At 47.6% G+C, this 27262-nt stretch overlaps 1 protein-coding gene across 1 annotated transcript in view; it reads left to right on the plus strand.

Annotated features, from left to right (window-relative positions):
• mtmr3 (myotubularin related protein 3) overlaps nucleotides 1–27262 on the plus strand; it is a 50200-nt gene that overhangs the window by 9115 nt on the left and 13823 nt on the right. The window contains exons 3-15 of the mRNA XM_083645443.1: nucleotides 7434–7550; nucleotides 12751–12771; nucleotides 14913–14995; nucleotides 16491–16657; nucleotides 16745–16841; nucleotides 17244–17357; nucleotides 18874–19064; nucleotides 19533–19664; nucleotides 19865–19976; nucleotides 22186–22381; nucleotides 24450–24635; nucleotides 24880–25050; nucleotides 26890–27035. Of these exons, the coding sequence (XP_083501569.1) occupies nucleotides 7434–7550; nucleotides 12751–12771; nucleotides 14913–14995; nucleotides 16491–16657; nucleotides 16745–16841; nucleotides 17244–17357; nucleotides 18874–19064; nucleotides 19533–19664; nucleotides 19865–19976; nucleotides 22186–22381; nucleotides 24450–24635; nucleotides 24880–25050; nucleotides 26890–27035 (1733 nt within the window). The remainder of the gene's footprint in view (nucleotides 1–7433; nucleotides 7551–12750; nucleotides 12772–14912; nucleotides 14996–16490; nucleotides 16658–16744; nucleotides 16842–17243; nucleotides 17358–18873; nucleotides 19065–19532; nucleotides 19665–19864; nucleotides 19977–22185; nucleotides 22382–24449; nucleotides 24636–24879; nucleotides 25051–26889; nucleotides 27036–27262) is intronic.

Consider the following 27262-nt stretch of genomic DNA (forward strand, 5'->3'; position numbering starts at 1 on the left):
AAACCAAATGTTTAGTGGCGATTTGGGCATCTACCGAATTTCAAGAAAAGCTAGAAAGCAGTACAAGAAAGTCATATGCCGAACTTGCAGAAGAGAGGGCCAAGGCTGGGTTCACTCGAACGCCACACTTTGGATCCGCTTAAACTGGTGTGAACACGGGCTGGTTCGCCAGAAAGCACCAAGGTTCTGAGACTCCAGAACGGAGCCAGAGCCAGAACCAGAACCGTGTCTGTCTGAAAGCGGTACCAGTGCTTGCAGGGGCGGGAGTAGTTGCGTTGACAAACGTCTTCAGCCGATCAGCGTAACAAAACAAGTGACGTCATCGCAGTGCGCTGTTCAGTGCAGAGCCAGCTTGAAATCCCATCGTCTTTGGCCAGCCACTTTAGCATGTAGCAACATTAGCAAGCTAGCGAAGAAGCGTTCTGGCTGAATCTGCTGTGAATCTGCAAAATCCAGTCAGAAGAATAGCGAAAACGTCTTTTCCGCCGAGAAACTCTGCAAGTGCAGCATACTCTCGCTCTTGTTTAATTCGTGTCATTGAGTCTGTTTCTGCAATAACTTCACTTAAGGCCGTGTTCATGCCAACGTTAACGTTACTTCGGAAGCCGCCATGTTTGCTACAGTGTCGGCCCGTATCATCAACTACGTCGGTCCGTCCCTGATTGGCCAACCTGCGCTGTCAATCACAGGGCACTGAGCGCAGTCGCTGATTGGCTCGTCCGCTTTGCAGTTTCTGCTTAAAGCCCTCCCAGGGCTTGAGGCCAGACAAATGAAATGTGAGTTGACGTGACCGGCTGGTTTACCAGACTACAGGCTGACTCCACTGACGTGACCGGCTGGTTTACCAGACTACAGGCTGACTCCACTGACGTGACCGCCTGGTTTACCAGACTACAGGCTGACTCCACTGACGTGACCGGCTGGTTTACCAGACTACAGGCTGACTCCACTGACGTGACCGGCTGGTTTACCAGACTACAGGCCGACTCCACTGACGTGACCGCCTGGTTTACCAGACTACAGGCTGACTCCACTGACGTGACTGGCTGGTTTACCAGACTACAGGCTGACTCCACTGACGTGACCGGCTGGTTTACCAGACTACAGGCTGACTCCACTGACGTGACCGCCTGGTTTACCAGACTACAGGCTGACTCCACTGACGTGACCGGCTGGTTTACCAGACTACAGGCTGACTCCACTGACGTGACCGGCTGGTTTACCAGACTACAGGCCGACTCCACTGACGTGACCGCCTGGTTTACCAGACTACAGGCTGACTCCACTGACGTGACCGGCTGGTTTACCAGACTACAGGCCGACTCCACTGACGTGACCGGCTGATTTACCAGACTACAGGCTGACTCCACTGACGTGACTGGCTGGTTTACCAGACTACAGGGCGACTCCACTGACGTGACCGGCTGGTTTACCAGACTACAGGCCGACTCCACTGACGTGACCGGCTGGTTTACCAGACTACAGGCCGACTCCACTGACGTGACCGGCTGGTTTACCAGACTACAGGCTGACTCCACTGACGTGACTGGCTGGTTTACCAGACTACAGGGCGACTCCACTGACGTGACCGGCTGGTTTACCAGACTACAGGCTGACTCCACTGACGTGACTGGCTGGTTTACCAGACTACAGGCCGACTCCACTGACGTGACCGGCTGATTTACCAGACTACAGGCTGACTCCACTGACGTGACTGGCTGGTTTACCAGACTACAGGGCGACTCCACTGACGTGACTGGCTGGTTTACCAGACTACAGGCCGACTCCACTGACGTGACCGGCTGATTTACCAGACTACAGGGCGACTCCACTGACGTGACTGGCTGGTTTACCAGACTACAGGGCGACTCCACTGACGTGACTGGCTGGTTTACCAGACTACAGGCCGACTCCACTGACGTGACCGGCTGGTTTACCAGACTACAGGGCGACTCCACTGACGTGACTGGCTGGTTTACCAGACTACAGGCCGACTCCACTGACGTGACCGGCTGGTTTACCAGACTACAGGCTGACTCCACTGACGTGACTGGCTGGTTTACCAGACTACAGGGCGACTCCACTGACGTGACCGGCTGGTTTACCAGACTACAGGCTGACTCCACTGACGTGACTGGCTGGTTTACCAGACTACAGGCCGACTCCACTGACGTGACCGGCTGATTTACCAGACTACAGGCTGACTCCACTGACGTGACTGGCTGGTTTACCAGACTACAGGGCGACTCCACTGACGTGACTGGCTGGTTTACCAGACTACAGGCCGACTCCACTGACGTGACCGGCTGATTTACCAGACTACAGGGCGACTCCACTGACGTGACTGGCTGGTTTACCAGACTACAGGGCGACTCCACTGACGTGACTGGCTGGTTTACCAGACTACAGGCCGACTCCACTGACGTGACCGGCTGGTTTACCAGACTACAGGCCGACTCTACTGACGTGACCGGCTGGTTTACCAGACTACAGGACGACTCCAATGACGTGACCGGCTGGTTTACCAGACTACAGGCCGACTCCACTGACGTGACCGGCTGGTTTACCAGGCTACAGGCCGACTCCAATGACGTGACCGGCTGGTTTACCAGACTACAGGCCGACTCCAATGACGTGACCGGCTGGTTTACCAGACTACAGGCCGACTCCACTGACGTGACCGGCTGGTTTACCAGCCTACAGGCTGACTCCACTGACGTGACCGGCTGGTTTACCAGGCTACAGGCCGACTCCAATGACGTGACCGGCTGGTTTACCAGACTACAGGCCGACTCCAATGACGTGACCGGCTGGTTTACCAGCCTACAGGGCGACTCCACTGACGTGACCGGCTGGTTTACCAGGCTACAGGCCGACTCCAATGACGTGACCGGCTGGTTTACCAGGCTACAGGCCGACTCCACTGACGTGACCGGCTGGTTTACCAGACTACAGGCCGACTCCACTGACGTGACCGGCTGGTTTACCAGACTACAGGCCGACTCCAATGACGTGACCGGCTGGTTTACCAGACTACAGGCCGACTCCACTGACGTGACCGGCTGGTTTACCAGACTACAGGCCGACTCCAATGACGTGACCGGCTGGTTTACCAGGCTACAGGCCGACTCCAATGACGTGACCGGCTGGTTTACCAGACTACAGGCCGACTCCACTGACGTGACCGGCTGGTTTACCAGACTACAGGCCGACTCCACTGACGTGACCGGCTGGTTTACCAGACTACAGGCCGACTCCAATGACGTGACCGGCTGGTTTACCAGACTACAGGCCGACTCCACTGACGTGACCGGCTGGTTTACCAGACTACAGGCTGACTCCACTGACGTGACCGGCTGGTTTACCAGACTACAGGCCGACTCCACTGACGTGACCGGCTGGTTTACCAGACTACAGGCTGACTCCACTGACGTGACCGGCTGGTTTACCAGACTACTAGTAGGGTCATCTGTGGCACTTCCGTGACCGTGGAGAGCGAAGGTCCGTTTCTCAATGGATTTGTCATCTAGGAGGGTTAATAAACAAATTCAGCCGGGGTGTATTTTTAAAAAAGGCGGGGAAAATATTTGAGAGACCAAAATCCAAAATGGCTGCTGTGGAAATGAACTTTTTAATGCTTTGACCTACAATGATGCACAACACATGGTTTCAGAGCTTATTCTGGTCAAGGAATACATATTTGGTGTTTATATAATGATTTGACCTATTTTTGACCTTCAAATCCAAGATGGCTGCCAATTTTGAGGCAGTTTTTTCAAGATCGTCATAGAGCCTTCATATTAGGCTTGAATGACAGGTCTTCTCATGATGAGTTGAATAATATACAGTATAAGTACACAGAAGTAATCTCTGAGGTCAATAAAGTCAATGTTTGTGTGTAAACAACAGTTGCTGATTTGCGGTTTCCCATTAAATAGGGTAGGCTACTGAGAATATGGTGTCCAGTTCATCCCATCACATTTTCATAATGAACCAAAAACAATTTTGCACTATAGCCTAACATAAAATAGTATTCTGTATGCAAAGCTAGCAAGGTTAGTTGCTTGAGCTGAATTTAAAGGTCAACTCAAAACAAACAATGAAATTAACTTTGAAATTAAAACTGAATCCTAGGCTACTAAATTTCATCAGCACACAGTAAAGGAAACTTGTCTTTGAACTCAGCTGACTGTCTAGTCCTAATCCCTGTTGTGCAATGTCCCTTTTCAGTGAAGTTTTAGTTTTTGTTAAGAGTATGGACTTTTAATCTTGACCTTGTTGGTAGGCAACGGCCCTTTTTCAGTCAAGCATTTTCAGATTAGCTCAGTCAGTCTGTGAATCAGTCAGTGTCAGCACTTGCGCGAGCTCGCTTTTTCTCTAACTAATGTTAACATTACACACTTAAGACACTTTGTTTGAGGATATCAACGTTATTCACTAGTCTAAAGATAGTTCTACCATCAAGAACATATAAAACAAAAGCAAAAACAATTTTTATTTGCAGAAGTCATCATTGATATTTGGTGTTAGCTAACGTTAGGTAACGTTATTATTTTTAGCTGAAGTTAATGTTATCTGTCTCCACACTTCTGTCAACTGACATATGCATTTGCTTTTGAAAATAAACAGCCTGGCTTGCTTAAGCATAACTGAAGATTAAATAGAAATATAACATGACGAATGCATGTACCGATTGGTTGCCCCATCTTCCCAGGAGGTGGTGGTGTAAACATCATCAAATTTATCAAGTCCTGACCAGTCTTGGGCTTTTAATTGTAAGCTGTCCCATTTGCCTTGATTTATTGTATCGGTGGGCTTGCAAGGCTTGTCACATTTTAGGACACATTCATAGGACATTGTGTGCTTTGTCTTTCATTGGGAGGGAAAGCATTATATTACTGTTATATTATATTGCTGTTATACGCTGTTTATTTTCAAATGCATATGTCAGTTGACAGAATTGTGGAGACAGATAACATTAACTTTAGCTAAAAATAATAACGTTACCTAACGTTAGCTAACACCAAATATCAATGATGACTTCTGCAAATAAAAATTGTTTTTGCTTTTGTTTTATATGTTCTTGATGGTAGAACTATCTTTAGACTAGTGAATAATGTTGATAACCTCAAACAAAGTTTTCTTTTTATTTTATTTTTTTATATATTCCCCCCCGATTTTTTATCCCATTTTTATCCCCCATTAGTGCTAACGTAATTTCTTTATCCTGGTTGCTACTCCACCCTCTGCCGATCTGGGGAGAGCCGAAACTGGCTCCATGCTTCCTCCGAGACATGGGCAGTTAACCAGCCGCTTCTTTTCACCTGACAGGGGAAGCTTAACCGGTAGGACATAGCACGTGGGAGGTTCACACTATTCCAACCAGTTCCCCTCCCTCTGAACAGGCGCCCTTAATGACCAGAGGAGGAACCACATTAGCAACCAGGATATTGCATGTTTTTGGTGAAGGGGGTTCCTATATGAAGGAAACGCCCGGGAGGCACGGGGAGAACATGCAAACTCCACACAGAAAGGCCCTTTTGACGACCCCACCTGGGCGGTGGGCACTCGAGGACATGCGGACGGGCACGCATTCCTTCAGCGTTCACATCGTCCCAGGTGGGAATCAAACCCACGACCTTCGAGCTGTGAGGCGATAGTGCTTACCACTACACCACCGTACCTCCTTTTATATCCTCAAACAAAGTGTCTTAAAGTGTGTAATGTTAACATTAGTTAGAGAAAAAGCGAGCTCGCGCAAGTGCTGACACTGACTGCTTCACAGACTGACTGAGCTAATCTGAAAATGCTTGACTGAAAAAGTGCCATTGCCTACCAACAAGGTCAAGATTAAAAGTCCATACTCTTAACAAAAACTAAAACTTCACTGAAAAGGGACATTGCACAACAGGGATTAGGACTAGACAGTCAGCTGAGTTCAAAGACAAGTTTCCTTTACTGTGTGCTGATGAAATTTAGTAGCCTAGGATTCAGTTTTAATTTCAAAGTTAATTTCATTGTTTGTTTTGAGTTGACCTTTAAATTCAGCTCAAGCAACTAACCTTGCTAGCTTTGCATACAGAATATTATTTTATGTTAGGCTATAGTGCAAAATTGTTTTTGGTTCATTATGAAAATGTGATGGGATGAACTGGACACCATATTCTCAGTAGCCTACCCTATTTAATGGGAAACCGCAAATCAGCAACTGTTGTTTACACACAAACATTGACTTTAATGACCTCAGAGATTACTTCTGTGTACTTATACTGTATATTATTCAACTCATCATGAGAAGACCTGTCATTCAAGCCTAATATGAAGGCTCTATGACGATTTTGAAAAAACTGCCTTTTAGAGCTCAAAATTGGCAGCCATCTTGGATTTGAAGGTCAAAAATAAGTCAAATCATTATATAAACACCAAATATGTATTCCTTGACCAGAATAAGCTCTGAAACCATGTATTGTGCATCATTGTAGGTCAAACCATTAAAAAGTTCATTTCCACGGCAGACATTTTGGATTTTGGTCTCTCAAATATTTCCCCCGCCTTTTTTAAAAATACACCCCAGCTAAATTTGTTTATTAACCCTCCTAGATGACAAATCCATTGAGAAACGGACCTTCGCTCTCCACGGTCACGGAAGTGCCACAGATGACCCTACTATACAGGCTGACTCCACTGACGTGACCGGCTGGTTTACCAGCCTACAGGCCGACTCCAATGACGTGACCGGCTGGTTTACCAGACTACAGGCTGACTCCACTGACGTGACCGGCTGGTTTACCAGACTACAGGCCGACTCCACTGACGTGACCGGCTGGTTTACCAGGCTACAGGCCGACTCCACTTCACTTTGGGTTTGGTCAGTTCAGGCAGCAGGTTGTCTAAAAACTTTGAATATAATGACCAAATAAAATAGTGGACATTTTCTTTCCACAACAAGAAGGTTGTCATGTGTGCAGCCTGTTAAAATACATTTAGCAATGAATATTACAATGAAATTAGGAATATACATATAGGCACGTATTTATTTAAGTTGAAATCATTACATTGAAAGTGAGCTGATTTACCTATCTATAATTTGTCACAGGCACAGAGTAGTAGAGTATATAAATGCATGTCTGTGCGCATGTAGGGCTAAAAAGATCATAATGATTTTAGTCTCAGTATTAATAATAATAGTCGAATATTGGCAAGATTCAAGCATTGCATTTCATTCAGAATGTCTGCTGTAGTTGAGCATAGTCAGCATGTTGAGGTAAGATGCACAAAAAGGTGGACAAAATGTCGACGAAATCGTTGTGACTAATAAGGACGATTGATAATTGACCATATTGAATGAAATAATTGTGCGCGCCATGCTCCCCGATGAACACTGGCTCTTCTGCAGTTTGCTTTGAAATGTTTTGCTCTCCTGCCGTTGCTAGGTGCCCTTCCCTGAGCTGCACGGGGAATTCACAGAGTACGTGGGGAGAGCAGAGGACGCCATTATCGCCATGTCCAACTACCGCCTACACATCAAGTTCAAAGAGTCCGTTGTCAATGTAAGTACCTCCTGAAAAGTGAACAGTGGCCGCAGATACAAATAGCTCTTCCAAAGGGACTCAAAACAGCCCATGAATGAGCAGCGTTGTTGTCTCTTAGTCCGAGGCACTTGTTTAACTCTCTGTGTGTGCCAGTGTTGTGATGGCCGGGGCCATTCAGAGCTGATGGCCATTGGCAGCAGACTCTCTCTAGCCGCTCTGTTTCTACGCTGGCTCGCTCGCTCCTCGCCTCTCTCTCTCTCTCTCCCCCTGGCCGTCACCATGGTCTCTCTCTCTCTCTCTCTCTCCCCCCTGGCCGTCACCATGGTCTCTCTCTCTCTCTCTCTCTCCCCCTGGCCGTCACCATGGTCTCTCTCTCTCTCTCTCTCTCCCCCTGGCCGTCACCATGGTCTCTCTCTCTCTGTCTCTCTCCCCCCTGGCCGTCACCATGGTCTCTCTCTCTCTCTCTCTCTCCCCCTGGCCGTCACCATGGTCTCTCTCTCTCTCTCTCTCTCCCCCCTGGCCGTCACCATGGTCTCTCTCTCTCTCTCTCTCCCCCCTGGCTGTCACCATGGTCTCTCTCTCTCTCTCTCTCCCCCCTGGCCGTCACCATGGCAGCAGTGGTTCCATCGGGGATGCAGGAGAGCCTGGAGGCCGGCTTTGTTTCCTGTGTGTCTGGTCACACGCTCAGAACAAACCCCTCCCCTCCTACCCGCCCGCCATCACTAGGCTCTCCCTGCACTACTACAACAATGTCTTTCTCTTGCTTTGTCTCATCAGTACTGTGTATTATGTATGTGGAGGATATATAGATCATTTGTGACTTGCACTGAATCATACACCTCATCTATTTGGATGTTTCATTTTATTTATTTTATTTATTTTATTTATTTTATTTATTTTATTTATTTTATTTATTTTATTTATTTTTGTATTTTTTGTATTTATAATGTATTTATTGGCCGTAATGTTGCACAGGTTACCAGTACTGAAAAACCTTGCCACAGTATTGTGATTTGAAAATGGAGTTAGTTTTTCTAGTAGTATTCTAGTGCTATTCTATGTTGTTACTTTCACCTCACGTGTTGTCGTCCGCTTACCTCAAACTCGCTTTTTTTGAATGCACAGATGAAATGTTTGCCATACAGCTTATTATTATATTTTGAGCAGAAGCTCGTGCTCTCGATGGCTTTAGACTAAAGTTTAGAGAGAGCACGTGGTGGATTCAGACGGCCATGCTGTTGTGCTGCTGGGCTGCCATGCAATAAGCAGGGGAATTGTGCAATGGCAACATATGATGTGCTACAGAGGGATCGGAAATACTTTTAAAGTAGTTTCGCTTCTCCCTCTTTGAAACGATCCTCTATCGAAGTGCAAATAATATTCACTCATTTCATTTCAAATGATTTTTCATTGAGGTGGTTTGGTCTTCATTTTCATCTTCTATTTCTTTTGTCCTCGAGTTGTATTGTTTTCAAAATGTACCAACCAAGGTTTTAGGCCTAACGAACTGGTCCATATTGTCTTACTCAGCCGTCATTGTTCAGTGGACCAGGGCAGTGGTTGGTTGGGTTCTTCCACTGGTTCTGTCTGGTGGCTGCAGCCATCTGATCGGGGGTTAAGTGGACCTGGATGAGCCCGTAGGTGCAGTCCCACATGGCTGCCCTGTGTTCACATCACCTTCTCCTCACACACTTTTGGATGGGATGGTGAGGAGTCTGGCAGAGGTTTCAGAGCCCGCCCATCTGCCAGAGAGGTGGGAGGTGCCAAGAGAGAGAGACAGAGAGACAGAGAGAGAGAGAGAGAGAGGGAGAGAGAGAGAGAGAGAGGGAGAGAGAGAGAGAGAGCGAGAGAGAGAGAGAGAGAGACAGAGAGAGAGAGACAGAGAGAGAGAGAGAGAGAGAGAGAGAGAGAGACAGACAGAGAGAGACAGAGAGAGACAGAGAGAGACAGAGAGAGAGAGACAGAGAGAGAGAGCATGTTAACAAGCAGCGCAGGAATTTTGATGGCGGCCAGATGAAGGATGTAGATTAGAGAAGAGGAATGAAGACACGGCAGCAGGATGTGAGAGCGTCAGAAACATGGAGACAGACAGACAGCACAGACACACACAGTTCAAACAGCAGAAACATGGAGACAGACAGCAGCACAGACACACACAGTTCAAACAGCAGAAACATGGAGACAGACAGACAGCAGCACAGACACACACAGTTCAAACAGCAGAAACATGGAGACAGACAGACAGCAGCACAGACACACACAGTTCAAACAGCAGAAACATGGAGACAGACAGCAGCACAGACACACACAGTTCAAACAGCAGAAACATGGAGACAGACAGACAGCAGCACAGACACACACAGTTCAAACAGCAGAAACATGGAGACAGACAGACAGCAGCACAGACACACACAGTTCAAACAGCAGAAACATGGAGACAGACAGACAGCACAGACACACACAGTTCAAACAGCAGAAACATGGAGACAGACAGACAGCAGCACAGACACACACAGTTCAAACAGCAGAAACATGGAGACAGACAGACAGCAGCACAGACACACACAGTTCAAACAGCAGAAACATGGACACAGACAGACAGACAGCAGCACAGACACACACAGTTCAAACAGCAGAAACATGGACACAGACAGACAGCAGCACAGACACACACAGTTCAAACAGCAGAAACATGGAGACAGACAGACAGCAGCACAGACACACACAGTTCAAACAGCAGAAACATGGAGACAGACAGCAGCACAGACACACACAGTTCAAACAGCAGAAACATGGAGACAGACAGCAGCACAGACACACACAGTTCAAACAGCAGAAACATGGAGACAGACAGCAGCACAGACACACACAGTTCAAACAGCAGAAACATGGAGACAGACAGCAGCACAGACACACACAGTTCAAACAGCAGAAACATGGAGACAGACAGACAGCAGCACAGACACACACAGTTCAAACAGCAGAAACATGAAGACAGACAGACAGACAGCAGCACAGACACACACAGTTCAAACAGCAGAAAGATGGAGACAGACAGCAGCAGCAGCAGCACAGACACACACAGTTCAAACAGCAGAAACATGGAGACAGACAGCAGCACAGACACACACAGTTCAAACAGCAGAAACATGGAGACAGACAGCAGCACAGACACACACAGTTCAAACAGCAGAAACATGGAGACAGACAGACAGCAGCACAGACACACACAGTTCAAACAGCAGAAACATGGAGACAGACAGACAGCAGCAGCACAGACACACACAGTTCAAACAGCAGAAACATGGAGACAGACAGACAGCAGCACAGACACACACAGTTCAAACAGCAGAAACATGGAGACAGACAGCAGCAGCACAGACACACACAGTTCAAACAGCAGAAACATGGAGACAGACAGACAGCAGCAGCACAGACACACACAGTTCAAACAGCAGAAACATGGAGACAGACAGACAGACAGCAGCACAGACACACACAGTTCAAACAGCAGAAACATGGAGACAGACAGACAGCAGCACAGACACACACAGTTCAAACAGCAGAAACATGGAGACAGACAGACAGCAGCACAGACACACACAGTTCAAACAGCAGAAACATGGAGACAGACAGACAGCAGCACAGACACACACAGTTCAAACAGCAGAAACATGGAGACAGACAGACAACAGCACAGACACACACAGTTCAAACAGCAGAAACATGGAGACAGACAGACAGCAGCACAGACACACACAGTTCAAACAGCAGAAACATGGAGACAGACAGACAGCAGCACAGACACACACAGTTCAAACAGCAGAAACATGGAGACAGACAGCAGCACAGACAGCAGCACAGTTCAAACAGCAGAAACATACAGACAGACAGCAGCAGCACAGACACACACAGTTCAAACAGCAGAAACATGGAGACAGACAGCAGCACAGACAGCAGCACAGTTCAAACAGCAGAAACATACAGACAGACAGCAGCAGCACAGACACACACAGTTCAAACAGCAGAAACATGGAGACAGACAGACAGCACAGACACACACAGTTCAAACAGCAGAAACATGGAGACAGACAGACAGCACAGACACACACAGTTCAAACAGTAGAAACATGGAGACAGACAGACAGACAGCAGCAGCACAGACACACACAGTTCAAACAGTAGAAACATGGAGACAGACAGACAGCAGCACAGACACACACAGTTCAAACAGTAGAAACATGGAGACAGACAGACAGCAGCAGCACAGACACACACAGTTCAAACAGCAGAAACATGGAGACAGACAGACAGCAGCACAGACACACACAGTTCAAACAGTAGAAACATGGAGACAGACAGACAGCAGCAGCACAGACACACACAGTTCAAACAGCAGAAACATGGAGACAGACAGACAGCAGCAGCACAGACACACACAGTTCAAACAGCAGAAACATGGAGACAGACAGACAGCAGCAGCACAGACACACACAGTTCAAACAGCAGAAACATGGAGACAGACAGCAGCACAGACACACACAGTTCAAACAGCAGAAACATGGAGACAGACAGCAGCAGCACAGACACACACAGTTCAAACAGCAGAAACATGGAGACAGACAGACAGACAGCAGCACAGACACACACAGTTCAAACAGCAGAAACATGGAGACAGACAGACAGCAGCACAGACACACACAGTTCAAACAGCAGAAACATGGAGACAGACAGACAGCAGCACAGACACACACAGTTCAAACAGTAGAAACATGGAGACAGACAGACAGACAGCAGCACAGACACACACAGTTCAAACAGCAGAAACATGGAGACAGACAGACAGACAGCAGCACAGACACACACAGTTCAAACAGCAGAAACATGGAGACAGACAGACAGCAGCACAGACACACACAGTTCAAACAGCAGAAACATGGAGACAGACAGACAGCAGCACAGACAGACAGACAGCAGCACAGACACACACAGTTCAAACAGCAGAAACATGGAGACAGACAGACAGACAGCAGCACAGACACACACAGTTCAAACAGCAGAAACATGGAGACAGACAGCAGCAGCACAGACACACACAGTTCAAACAGCAGACACATGGACACAGACAGACAGACAGCAGCAGCACAGACACACACAGTTCAAACAGCAGCTTCTGTCATGGTGCTAACTGTTCGTTGTGTTTTGTTTTGGACAGCAGAGTTGTTGTTGTGAGGTGTCAGTAAGTACCCAGCAGCACGGCGTGCAGTGCTTCAGATCCACCTGTATAACGTGTGTGTGTGTGTGTGTGTGTGTGTGTGTGCGTGTGTGTGTGTGCGTGCGCGTGTGTGTGTGCGCGTGTGCCTGTGTGCCTATCTGTTAACCGGCTGGTGACTAGAGGAGTAGACGTGTGCTGCTCATCCTTCCTGGTCCTGGATGAAATGAGACTTGATTGATGCCCAAATGAAGCGATATACCCACACACGTACCATTCAAGCGTCCCAGAGTGTGCAATCTTTACTCCCAACAAGGTCTTTTATGAGGCAATTGCCCTGTCGTTTCCCCACAGAACATCTTGCTGGGTTGTTGTAGTAAAGTATTGATTGACTGCTTGAATCCACCGTGTGGAGATGTTCCTACATGTGTGCTTCAACCTGCCGATGACTGCCTGCCAAAAACACGCATGGCTTCTTTGGACTGTGTGTGAAAAGTGGAGACAGCTCCACCTTTTCAGCACTGCTGAAAAGTGCCCTTAGCTCATTAACAGAGCTTAGTGAAAGTAGCCTAGGTATTTCCCTGCACTATTCAAAGTATGCTCATAAGTCATAATAACGCATATATACAACACGTCTGTACTTTGGATATGATTTGCCTGTCAAAGATAAGACTTTGGGCCACACCAGGGTAGAGCTGCCGAAAATAATCGATTCAGAGATGCATCGCGATGCTTAATAGGACGATTCTGAATCGATTAACAAATATCAAAAATCGATTATAAAATTTTTTTTTTTTTTTTTTTTTTTTTTTAAATAATCAAATAAAATAGAATGTAAGTACATGCAGTTGTTTATTTTAATTATGGATCATAATACAATGCAATTCCAAATGCACTTTTATTTTAAAAGTAGCCACACAGTGAGAAAAAAGAAAGTGAGAAAAAATAAATCATGTATTTATTATATCATATATGTATTTAAGATGCATCGCGATGCATCGGAGATGCATCGAGATGCATCGTATAATCGAATCGAATCGAATCGTAGACTTGTATAATCGTATCGAATGGTGAGATCAGTGAAGATGCACAGCTCTACACCAGGGTGCCGGTGCAAGTTCTTCAGGATCTAATAGATTACTGAGAGTTCATCTTTATGCTCCCATGCTTGACCATCGTTAAGAAGATGATGTATATTACCAAGAGCTCAGGGATCTACAAATGATTTGAGAAACGTTTGAATTTAGGCATGATGGTGTTTTTAGTACTGTGTATCAACTACTAACTCTCCTCTCCTCTGCCTAACTTGTTTGGAATGTAGATCATTTGTCCACTCCGCTTGTATTGCCTGCATGAGTTTGATTGGTGCACACTGCATTTGCACTTCACTTAATTTCAGGTGTCCCTTTGCGAGGCTAGAGTGGGGCTGCCGGGGCACATGCCAGCTTCCATCCATGTGAGAAAAGCTGAGCTTCTACCTGGGGGTTTGGACTGTGTGGCTGGGTGTGAAGATGTCCTCCTCGGGGTTTGGACTGTGTGGCTGGGTGTGAAGATGTCCTCCTCTGGGGTTTGGACTGTGTGGCTGGGTGTGAAGATGTCCTCCTCTGGGGTTTGGACTGTGTGGCTGGGTGTGAAGATGTCCTCCTCTGGGGTTTGGACTGTGTGGCTGGGTGTGAAGATGTCCTCCTCTGGGGTTTGGACTGTGTGGCTGGGTGTGAAGATGTCCTCCTCTGGGGTTTGGACTGTGTGGCTGGGTGTGAAGATGTCCTCCTCTGGGGTTTGGACTGTGTGGCTCGGTGTGAAGATGTCCTCCTCTGGGGTTTGGACTGTGTGGCTGGGTGTGAAGATGTCCTCCTCTGGGGTTTGGACTGTGTGGCTGGGTGTGAAGATGTCCTCCTCGGGGGTTTGGACTGTGTGGCTGGGTGTGAAGATGTCCTCCTCTGGGGTTTGGACTGTGTGGCTGGGTGTGAAGATGTCCTCCTCTGGGGTTTGGACTGTGTGGCTGGGTGTGAAGATGTCCTCCTCTGGGGTTTGGACTGTGTGGCTGGGTGTGAAGATGTCCTCCTCGGGGGTTTGGACTGTGTGGCTGTGTGTGAAGATGTCCTCCTCGGGGGTTTGGACTGTGTGGCTGGGTGTGAAGATGTCCTCTCTTCTCTGTTGCTCCTCAGGTCCCTCTTCAGCTCATAGAGAGCGTGGAGTGTCGCGATATGTTCCAGCTCCATGTCACCTGCAAGGACTGCAAGGTCGTCAGGTAGGATCAGTAAACAAGTACCATCAAAATAAATCAGCAGTTCTTACACTTGACTAGGGTAATCGATAAACTATACCTGTAGCCACTGCACCACGTTTTGTTTGTCTATTTTAAATATTGGAAGTGATCTTAACGTAACCATTCTTTAAATTAATGTACAGAATTAACAATTTTCTAAATTAATTTTGCAATAAAGTGTGTTAATTTAAGCATACGTATCAGTAAAGCCGTTTTCCCACATGCGCTTTGTACCGCTAAATGACCGGAACGTGGTCTAATGCCTTCATGTGGGAAAGTTGTTGTGCCGGTATAAGCGCGACCCCGTCGTCGTGGACATTTCACCAGTTTCGAGCCAGTCAGAAGAGCGGTATGCGCGATAACGGATACAAGTGAGAAACGGGTCTAGTCATTTTCCGCGACACCGGTCCTTCAATCATGGGTGAGGTGTACACACGTTGCTTAATGTTCACTTCCAGCATGCATCATCTAATCATTCGCGCACATCAAAGCAAACTACTTCCACATTTCGCTTCGTGCATTTGCTTTCTCTACATACATACAAGCGTTGGGCAGCTTGCAAGGCTCTGCCATTCTCGCTGTGTCTGTCCTGTGTCAGGCTGCTGCGAAGTGCGGAGAACTGAAGAAGGACTGGGCTCTCTCGAGCAGAGAGGGGAGGGGGGAAATCGGCTGTGTTTATTACGCTGGCTTGACGCTGCTCTTAAGTCAAACGAGTGTGATTTATTGTGTGACAAGCAAACTTATTTCACCATCAGAGTTTTGCCGACCCCCCAAATAAGATCCCCCCGCCCCCCAACATACAGGCAATTTCGCTGCTAGATTCCCACATGCGAGCGTGAAGGTGTGAAGGGAAATTCAGGGAAATGTCCGATATTGACTTACAGGTAATCTTCCGGTACGCATGTGGGAAAACGGCTTAAGTGGCACGGGATTCTCAAAGCCTGTGTTGAGGGTAATACGAACAAAAATGCACTCTTGAAGCAAAAAAAAATCAAAAACCAACAAGTTAATTATTTACATTTTTACTTCAATGTAGAACAGTAATTTCTTACACATGAGATTACTTTTAGCCTTTTAGTCATAACGATTATTGAAAGATATTCCATATTCCAGACTGAAATGTTATAACAGAAGTGGAGTATTGGCCAGAATGACATGAACATTTGGACACTTATTCAACGTGACTTTTGGCGATGTGTTCATCGCGCATTTTCATATCGCGATGACGATGAAAATACAATTAATCGTGCAGCCCTAGTGTGTGTGTGTGTGTGTGTGTGTACAGTTGAAAATTAGCCATCTGGCTAACACTGGCACATTTACAGTAATGTTCATTAATGTGCATTGTCCCTCAAATAAATACTTAGATTAAATGAAAGGAGCATTGAAAGGTTTTGTAACACCTCCCAGCCCTCCTCCCTCACCAGCTGGGCTTGAGCCTGTTGAGTGACATTGGCTTTTTGGCTTTGATTCCCAGGTGTCAGCTCTCCACCTTTGAGCAGAGCCAGGAGTGGCTGAAGCGCCTGGCAGCAGTAGTGCGCCCGCCCTCCCGCCTGGAGGACCTCTTCTCCTTCGCCTTCCACGCCTGGTGCATGGAGGTGTACGCCGGGGAGAAGGAGCAGCACGGCCAGCTGTGCAGACCAGGTAGGCCGCTGTCTCCCAGCCAGACGTCCTCGGGTAACCTCGGCGGTAACCTCTCCTCCGCTCTTATCGAACATCTCTGCTCTGTAGGTGAACACGTGACCTCCTGGTTCAAGAACGAGGTGGAGAGAATGGGCTTCGACACTCAAAACGCCTGGAGGATATCGGACATCAACAGCAAGTTCAGGTACTGTACTGTTCAGGCCTTCGTTCAGATTACGTAAGCCTTCCGCTGTGTGGATTTCCCCCCTGCCTCCCAGCTAGAAGACAGATCCCTGTCCTCTGTGTTCGTTGGCCTACAGCACAAGTCAGACTGTGTGTGTTGGACAGTGGCTGCTTGTGTTATTGTACTCCGCTGGTGCTGATAAGGGCCCTGCCCAGGATTAGGTGTCTGTCGGCAGAGGCTTTGTTGGGCCATCACAGCCCTCTGGTGCCGTCTCTCTCTCTCTCTCTCTCTCTCCTTGTTTAAGCGATGCCTCTCTCTCTCTCTCTCTCTCTCTCTCTCTCTCTCCTTGTGTAAGCGCTGCCTCTCTCTCTCTCTCTCTCTCTCCTTGTGTAAGCGCTGCCTCTCTCTCTCTCTCTCTGCCAGGCTTTGCTCCAGCTATCCTCAGCAGCTCCTGGTGCCGGCCTGGATCACAGACAAGGAGCTGGAGAACGTGGCGGCCTTCCGCTCCTGGAAGAGGTTTCCCGCTGTGGTTTATAGGTGGGTCTGTTTGTCTCTGTGCGAGTCCTTTGAGCCAGCTGTTTACCACCACGCGCCATGAAAGGCTTCCTCGTGTTGTAGGGAAATGAAAGCATCTGCAGTGCACATATGATGCTTACAGCTGTGTTGGTGGCACTCTGGACAGGTTAGCAGTTTATATTCAGTATAACATATGATTACAGATGGATTACTCCCCAATCATGTCTTACTTTGCCTCTGAACCACAGGAGAGCACCAACTCAACCAATAGCATGCCCTGTCTGCACTACAGGTTCAACCAATTACAGTCCTTGTTAGTTGACTAACAGTCGGTGCCTGACAGCATTACATGTTGTTGTTTGTTTTAAACTGGCAGGTTTGAAAGCCACAGCACATGAAGTCAATATGAAACACATGTTTACTTGGGTGGCTGTCAAAGGGCTTGTGCCATCTACAGGGTTTCTCCTTTGGGGGTGACACTGACTAGGCAGGACAGTAAGCAGCATGTGTGCATCTACAGGGTTTCTCCTTTGGGGGTGACACTGACTCTGCATCTACAGGGTTTCTCCTTTGGGGGTGACACTGACTGTGCATCTACAGGGTTTCTCCTTTGGGGGTGACACTGACTAGGCTGGGCAATATAATCGATACGGCAATATATCGCAATATTTTATTTCCCGATACTGTATCGATACTTGGGACGCCAAGTATCGCGATATTAAAAAAAAAATAAAAAAAATTGCAGGCTGGTGAGTGTGGCCATGCCAGGCCTCTGCATCTGGTGATTCCCACCCCTAATCGATACTGAATCGATATTTCCCATATCGATGCGTTCAGTAACACTCAACACTCAGTAGTTTTGACTAAATTTGTCCACTAACTTATCAGTATAAAGTGATGTACATATTATTACACTACCTGGGTGGTACACAGTGTGTTGTATCTTTAGCTCTATTATTTAATTTTGAGTAAATTCTGTAGAATATCGCAATATATCGCAATATATCGCAATATGTATCGCATCGCAATATATCGTGATACAATCGTATCGTGACCCAAGCATCGTGATACGTATCGTATCGTGAGATCCTTGCCAATACCCAGCCCTACTAGGCAGGACAGTAAGCAGCTGATCGCTCAGCGTAAACACTGCACTTATGTGTTGTTACAGCGCCTCCAGTTCATCAAATTTAACAAAGCCATTTCAAGGTACAAAGTGGGACTTTAACTTTGAAATTCTCTAAGAGTATACAGTAAAAATGCTTGATTTTGAGTTCATATGCAGTCAGGGTTGTCCTGAACTCAGATACAGTATCAGTCATTGCCAGGAGTTTTGTTGTTGCAATAAAGTAATGTCCCTCACAATTTAGTAGTCATTCCCCCTGGAAATAAGATTAGAGCCCAGATGGAATCGGGAGCCGTGTACATGTTTTCAGACAGTGGAGTCTTGTTTTAGAATGAGAAGAATTAGAATGACTTCATTCTCGTTGCACACATTTGTTTTTTGTGTCCCCGTTGCCCTGGTCCTCCCACATAGGCACCAGATCACGGGCGCTGTGATCGCCCGCTGCGGCCAGCCAGAGGTCAGCTGGTGGGGCTGGAGGAACGCCGACGACGAGCACCTCGTCCAGTCCATCGCCAAGGCCTGCGCTGTGGACGGCAGCTCACGCAAACACCTCGCCAACGGCAACTACACCAACGGCACCGACCTGCCCGACACTGACTTTGGTAAGTGCTGTCGCTCAGTCGCTCACACTCACTCACTGACATATTTCAACATCACACGCCCACACATACACATACACACATTACACACACACACATTACACACACACTGCCACACCCCCACACACAGACCTCCAGCTGAAAACACGCAGACAGATGTTTGCAGTGCCGCAGCCTTGCTATCTGTGTGGATTTGGAGCAGAATCTGTTGAGCAATCGGGCCTGTCAGGGCTCGTCTGAGACAGCAGGCTCATATACAGTCTGACACACGGATCCCAGCTCCTCCCAATGTCAAGTAGAGGCTCTGTACAAACTCACAACTTGGTGGTAGATTCACCGTAGGACGCCTTCGCTGAAATGGCATTCATTATAAAACAATAAATCCAGTTGAACAGAGACACCGTGGTGTTATTTGATGTGTTTGGTAACTGTAGCAGAGGCTTGATCCTGCTGCTTTCTTGTCTGCCTCAGAGTCTTCCATGACCAACGGCTCAGAGGTGGAGACACTGGCCATCCAGCCACACAAGCTGCTCATCCTGGATGCCAGGTCCTACGCTGCTGCCGTGGCCAACAGGGCCAAGGGGGGAGGCTGCGAGTGCCCCGGTAGGTCCTTTCAACTCAGTCCCCCCCAGGAGCACCAGCAGAACCAGGTCAACGTGTACTGTGGGTGGAGCAGCTCACTTCACTCACCGCTACACTACACTACTACTGTGGTCTTCTACGCTAGAAAGTACAATCAAAAGATCTCCACTAGTTTTAGTTTTCTGCGTTCTTCTTCTCACGTTGCTTTCCGCCTCTTCCAGAGTACTATCCAAACTGCGAGGTTGTGTTCATGGGCATGGCCAACATCCACTCCATCCGCAAGAGTTTCCAGTCTCTCCGTTTCCTCTGCACTCAGATGCCCGATCCAGCCAAGTGAGTCTCCTCCTCCGGCCTCCAGCAGGGGGCCTCGCCCGGATCCCAACTCTGAGTCACAAACGTACAGGCTCAAACTATGACATCAGCAGCCCCGCTGTAGTAACCCTAGTAACTAGTAAGCAGCCCCGCTGTAGTAACCCTAGTAACTAGTAAGCAGCCCCGCTGTAGTAACCCTAGTAACTAGTAAGCAGCCCCGCTGTAGTAACCCTAGTAACTAGTAAGCAGCCCCACTGTAGTAACCCTAGTAACTAGTAAGCAGCCCCGCTGTAGTAACCCTAGTACCTAGTAAGCAGCCCCGCTGTAGTAACCCTAGTAACTAGTAAGCAGCCCCGCTGTAGTAACCCTAGTACCTAGTAAGCAGCCCCGCTGTAGTAACCCTAGTAACTAGTAAGCAGCCCCGCTGTAGTAACCCTAGTAACTAGTAAGCAGCCCCGCTGTAGTAACCCTAGTAACTAGTAATCACAGTAACGTACTAACTAGTAATCACAGTAACCGTACTAACTAGTAATCAGCCCCGCTGTAGTAACCGTAGTAACTAGTAATCATAGTAACTGTAGTAACTAGTAATAATCATAGTAACTGTAGTAACTAGTAATCATAGTAACCGTAGTAACTAGTAATCACAGTAACTGTAGTAACCAGTAAGCAGCCCCGCTGTAGTAACTGTAGTAACTAGTAATCACAGCTGTAGTAACTGGTAATCACAGCTGTGCCTTGGCCTTGGCCATACATCTGTGCTTGATTTAGAAGGCCTGGCCCAGCCCCAAGTAGACGATCTCTTTCCTTCTGCACTCCCTGATTCCGCTCTACAATGATCTGTAATCCAATCACACTGGCTCTAGAGCACATTGTTGAAAGTGGTTAGAAGATCAAATCAAAAGAAGGAAGAGAAAAGAAAAAACCTTGTGAACTTGGTGCGGACTCAAAAATCCTCCTAACGCTAGATGTAATTAGAGTCTATCTTTTGTAAAGAGACCGTATTCAAGGCTAGGCTTTGTGATAATGAATGCATGTGGCCAGTGGTTTAGCTTGTGAGTAGTGTGATACACTAGAAGTGCATATATATATATATATACTGTAGTATTGAGAGTACAAACCCATACCTTGTTACACAGGTCTCTCTTGTAAAAGAGATCTTTGATCTCAATGGGACAAACCTGGTTAAATAAAGGCTAAATAAAAAAATACACAAATTATGATTTTACCCAAATCTCTGGGATCTGTCAAAAGCCAGAGCTAATTTCTATCATTATACAAAGTATGACTGCTATAGATAGTCTTGACTTCACAGATATTAAAAAAGAAAGAAAGGTAAAACCAGTATTACAAGCTCGTCTCTGTCCCAGACGCTCCCAGAATACAGACAATACAAACGCAGCAATAAAACAATAACACAGATGAAACATTAACACACAACCATGTCAACACAAAGCTCACTTACTTCTGCTACCTCTGATGCACCCTGACCCTGTACATAATCTATTCTGTAAACAGCAAACTTAAACTACCTCACCTAGCTGGCAAGTCTGTTTATACTCTGTTAATACTGTCTATATCTGTTAATATCTGATATGAATATCTTAATATCTGAATCCCTTTATACTATTTTATAATCTCTTCAGATCCTTTATATCTTATTTGTTTATGTCTTGTACATTTGTTCTTATCAATGTTAGATGAGCACCAACCACACCAAGACACATTCCTAGTATGTGAAAACATACCTTGGCAAATAAAAAATAATTCTGATTCTCATTCTGATAAGTGAATGAGGACAAAGTGTATGCTGGGTTCCCACTGGTCATTTCTCTTTGACCAAGCTCAAGGGAGTTTTACAAAAGGACCGTTTTACAGGACTGTTTACATCATGCATTGCATTAGATGGTGTTGTTCAGCTGTATTTCTACTATCCCCCCACCTGTAGTGGAAACCAGAGCGTTTCCCCCTTTAGAAGCTTTCTGAACTGTAAAACGCCATCGACAAAGCAGGAAGGAATAAACCTTTGAGGTCACAGGAGCTCCGACTTCCCTATGGAAAGTCATGGAAAAGCCATTGACTTTCACATCTGGGCCATGGTGGGAACCCTGCCTAGGAGATGAACGAGGTCCCCTGATGTTTTTTGGTGTGTGTGTCTGTGTATGCGTGTGTGTGTGTGTGTGTGTGCGCGTGTGTGTGTGTGTGTGTGTGCATGCGTGCGTACATGTAGCTGGCTGTCTGCCTTGGAGAGCACCAAGTGGCTGCAGCACCTCTCCCTGCTGCTGAAGGCGGCGCTGCTGGTGGTGAACGCAGTGGACCGCGACCACAGGCCCGTCCTGGTGCACTGCTCTGACGGCTGGGACCGCACGCCCCAGATCGCTGCACTGTCCAAGCTGCTGCTGGACCCCTACTACCGCACTATCGAGGTAGGGCTGCTTTTCTGATAGGCTTCTAAAACCCCCATGTAGGGTCTATAATATCCTACCCTGAGGCTTCACCACGGAACATTACCAGGGACCATGACCCCCAAAACACCGTTCGATGTACTTTGCATTCCTGGGTCCATTTTGTTGTTTGGTGGTGTATCTTTCCATGGATAACTGGTTAAACTTCTGTCACATCAAGATTTGTCCAGTGCAGCTACAATGGAGTTTGACAGCAGAAAATGTTCAGCTATCTAAAACAGAGGTTTCACACCATGTACCACACCACTATGTACACTACCACTTCCCACTCAACATCAAAGAGTGAAGGCTTCTATCTAGACTCAACGATTTAGCAATAATAATATGCACCAATTATATAAGCCTTAGTTCACTCCATAGGCGGAACTGTAGCTTGAGGCAGGCCCAAGCTGAACTGACGCTTAACCGGTCACACCAGGAGCAGTCACTTTTCTCCAGCGTCTTGCTCGGCGCACCTTGAACCCGCCCACAACTGCCATTGAATTCATGGATGGCAGCTTCAAGCTTCATGCATCACGCCTGGAAAATAGGACTGAATCCTGAACGATGGCTTCAGCGTGGTGTGCGGGTGGTCTCAACCGTTAACAAGGACGCCAAAATGAAACTGCGTGGCTTCAGTGTGGCTTTGGCGTATGGTGTGAACGGCCACTAAGGAGAAATTCATTGTAGAAGAGACAGAGAGACACATTCCTCCACTGAGGGTACAGTAGACAGTAGACAGTACACAGTACTACAGTAGACAGTACTACAGTAGACAGTACTACAGTAGCCTCAAAAGACCAGAATGCAATGCAGCCACAAGACAAGACATGTTTTGAGTAAAGGGTGTGACTTGACTTTCCCTTTTTCTCTGCTGCAAAATGCTGTCACTGCTCTCACTGCTGTCACTGCTGTCACTGTGGCTTTGACAGTTTAATGTCATGTTCTCTGACGCACAAGTCAACTGCAACACTTTGTCACACATAACTCCTGCAATGCACTGAACATAAAAACACTATGATATCTAACAGTGGAAGAGTATCTGAGCGCGTGGAATTTTCCTTTAAGCTGGTTCACGTCTCACCCCAACTGCTCAACCATCCCTCTAGCCAGGGTTCACATCTCACCCCAACTGCTCAACCATCCCTCTAGCCAGGGTTCACGTCTCACCCCAACTGCTCACCCATCATTCTAGCTAGGGTTCACATCTCACCCCAACTGCTCACCCATCACTCTAGCCAGGGTTCATATCTCACCCCAACTGCTCACCCATCACTCTAGCCAGGGTTCGTATCTCACCCCAACTGCTCACCCATCACTCTAGCCAGGGTTCATATCTCACCCCAACTGCTCACCCATCCCTCTAGCCAGGGTTCACATCTCACCCCAACTGCTCAACCATCACTCTAGCCAGGGTTCACATCTCACCCCAACTGCTCACCCATCACTCTAGCCAGGGTTCGTATCTCACCCCAACTGCTCACCCATCACTCTAGCCAGGGTTCGTATCTCACCCCAACTGCTCACCCATCACTCTAGCCAGGGTTCATATCTCACCCCAACTGCTCACCCATCACTCTAGCCAGGGTTCGTATCTCACCCCAACTGCTCACCCATCACTCTAGCCAGGGTTCGTATCTCACCCCAACTGCTCACCCATCACTCTAGCCAGGGTTCGTATCTCACCCCAACTGCTCACCCATCACTCTAGCCAGGGTTCGTATCTCACCCCAACTGCTCACCCATCACTCTAGCCAGGGTTCGTATCTCACCCCAACTGCTCACCCATCACTCTAGCCAGGGTTCATATCTCACCCCAACTGCTCAACCATCACTCTAGCCAGGGTTCACATCTCACCCCAACTGCTCAACCATCACTCTAGCCAGGGTTCACATCTCACCTCCACCCTTTGACAGCACCCACAGACACGCTGTTGTTGTTTCATATTCATTCGTGTAAGTGGCTTCATAGCCCTGCTAAATAGAAGTTATAACTGTCTCTGTATATTCCTGCTCCTAAGTGAAACGTCGTGATGGTGTGTGTGTGCAGGGCTTCCAGGTCTTGGTGGAGACGGAGTGGCTGGACTTTGGCCACAAGTTTGCAGAGCGCTGTGGACACGGGGAGAACTCTGAGGACGTGAACGAGCGATGCCCCGTCTTCCTGCAGTGGCTGGACTGCGTGCACCAGCTGCAGCGGCAGTTCCCCTGCTCCTTCGAGTTCAACGAGGCCTTCCTGGTGAGCAAAACCCAACGACCTCAGACTCTGAATCAGACCATTATGTGCAATGGAATGTTAGCAAACGACACGTCATCCATTCAAGTGTGTTCACGTTGATATCCCATCGCCAACCTCTAATGTGCACTTACCTCCGGGGCTTGTTGATATTTCTTTGGCATATTCTATTTTTTATTGTCATACCTGAGGAGTACGCAAGCCACTACATGTCTGTGTGTGTGTGTGTGTGTGTGCGTGTGCGCAGGTGAAACTGGTGCAGCACACCTACTCCTGTCTGTTCGGCACCTTCCTGTGTAACAGTGGTAAGGAGAGGGAGGACCGTCACGTCCAGGAGAGGGCCTGCTCCATCTGGTCACTGCTGAGACCGGCCAACCGCCCCCTGAGGAACATGCTGTACTCCTCGCACTCCGAGACCGTACGTTCAAGTCTGTGACTCACACTCTCCGTGTCTCGTACCCCGGGACACAGTGAGTCAGTGTACTGCTGCTGCTTATGTCCCACTCTAGTCTCAAATGTAACCTGACAGGGGTAGATTCCCTGCCTACCAAGGGGGTCGCAGGTTCGACCCCCCCCCCCCCCCCCCCCCCCCCCCCTGACTAGTGCCTCCTCTGGTTGGTCGAGGCGCCTGTTTATGGGGGGGAGGGGAACTGGGGGGGAATAGTGTGATCCTCCCACGCGTTACGTCGTGCCTGGTGAAACTCCTCGCCGTCAGGTAAAAAGAAGTAGCTGGCAAGTGCACATGTCACATGTTGAAGGAAGCATGTGCTAGTCTACAACTCTCCCCAGATCGGCAGAGGGGGCGGGGCAACGACCAGGACAACTGGGGGAATTGGCCAAGGACAAACTGGGGATAATCAACCCACTTTGTATCATATATAATCTGGGTAATATAAGCACATGGGCAGTGTTTACCTTCTCTATATGTTTACCTCATGGAGAAAAATCCTCCCTTTCTCTGCCTGCAGAAACTCCGCCCCCGCCAGCGGCAAGTCATTAAAGCTCGTTAGGGCTCTCCATGTGATTCTCTGTGGATGCGCATACTTGAAAAATAAAAATAAACGAGCAGATTCCACGTCTCGAGCAGAATCTCCGCAGTTCCGTTGTGACGTAAAACGCGTCACAACGGAGCGTTTTTCCAGAGGAGGAAATGGGAGATCTCCGTGAGGATAACAGAGAGAGAGGGTAAACACTGCTCATGTGCTTATATTACCCAGATTACAATGATACAAAGTGAGTTGATTATCAGTAAAGCTGTCCTTTAATAGTCAGAGCCACTGATCGCTGTGTAGGTGCCTTGTAGGTGACTTGATCCAAAAATCTAATTGAACCTAATGAAACTCGGAGGCAAGTGAATAATGAACTTATAAAACAAAGCTCCGAAGTGTAAAGCATGTTTAAAAAGTGCTTTACAAGCAACACGAGAAGGACTGAAAACCAATAAGACAAATTATACCGATGAACAAAACATACAATCTTGATACAAAAAGGCATGTTGTCAAAGCCTGTCTGTTAGGGAATGTGTTCCCTAAGGTCTACAGGCAGCTGTTTCCAGAGCCTGCAGTCTCAGACAGTGTGGGGAGGAGGGCCCTCTCCCCACACCACTCTATGTCATCACGCTGCTGTCAATTCACTGTTCATTGTTACAGAGACTGCTGTGATTTAGGAGTGGTGTTGCCACCCTCTGGAAAGCAAAGCACATTGTTGTGGTGACACTGTTGTTTTTGTGTGCGTGGCCTTCAGGGTTCCCACGGGTCCTTGGCATTCTTGAAAGTTTGCGAATTTCAGGAGACTAAATCAAGGCCTTGAAAAGTTTTTGAAAATAGACATAAATACACATGGCTCTGAAAGTGCTTTGGTTTATGTATATTTTGTGCAAGAACAGAAGTTGAAGTTCTTTTGACCCTTCTCCCCCCATTTAATGTGTAACACAGCACAGTTGAGAAGTGTCCACACATTCCAGCCTCTCTCTTTTTAATTGTTGACTGTGAGCTTCTGTAAAGCCTTGGATTTCATATTTAAAAATTTGTGGTAACTGGGAACGTATTTTGCACTTAATATTCTCCGATTTATTTATTCATTTTATTTTTTGGTCCGAATAATTCAGATTTTCTTGTCTGATCAAACTCTATTTCCAATGTCCATGGTGGTCATTCTTATCAGCAGGGATTTTTCCGAAGTTTTGTATTGTGTTTGTTTTCGTTCCGTTTCCTGATCACATCCCTGGCTAAGTGTGTGTCTCTGTCTGTCGTTGCAGGTTCTCCACCCAGTGTGTCATGTACGCAACCTGATGCTGTGGACGGCCGTCTACCTGCCCAGCTCCTCCCCCACCACCCCGTCCGACGACTCGTGCGCCCCCTACCCCGTGCCCGGTGCCAACCCCGAGGACGCTCCCCTGGGCAGGTGAGCCTGGCCCGCTGGCACCCCGACCCACACTCCCACTTCCTCCCTGATGTAAGATAGACCCAGGTTGAGGGCCCCCCACACAACCAGCGGGGGCCCCAACTCCTCAGATACTGTCATCTGATTGGACCCTCGCAGTCATGGATACCTGAGATGGTTTTATGCTCTGCTTATCTCAACGACACGTCTCATGACAGCCACGGCGTCATGAAAGAGGAACAGGAAAT

This window comes from Poromitra crassiceps, assembly GCF_964638095.1.
Source record: "Poromitra crassiceps genome assembly, chromosome: 10".
Classification (NCBI taxonomy): domain Eukaryota; kingdom Metazoa; phylum Chordata; class Actinopteri; order Beryciformes; family Melamphaidae; genus Poromitra; species Poromitra crassiceps.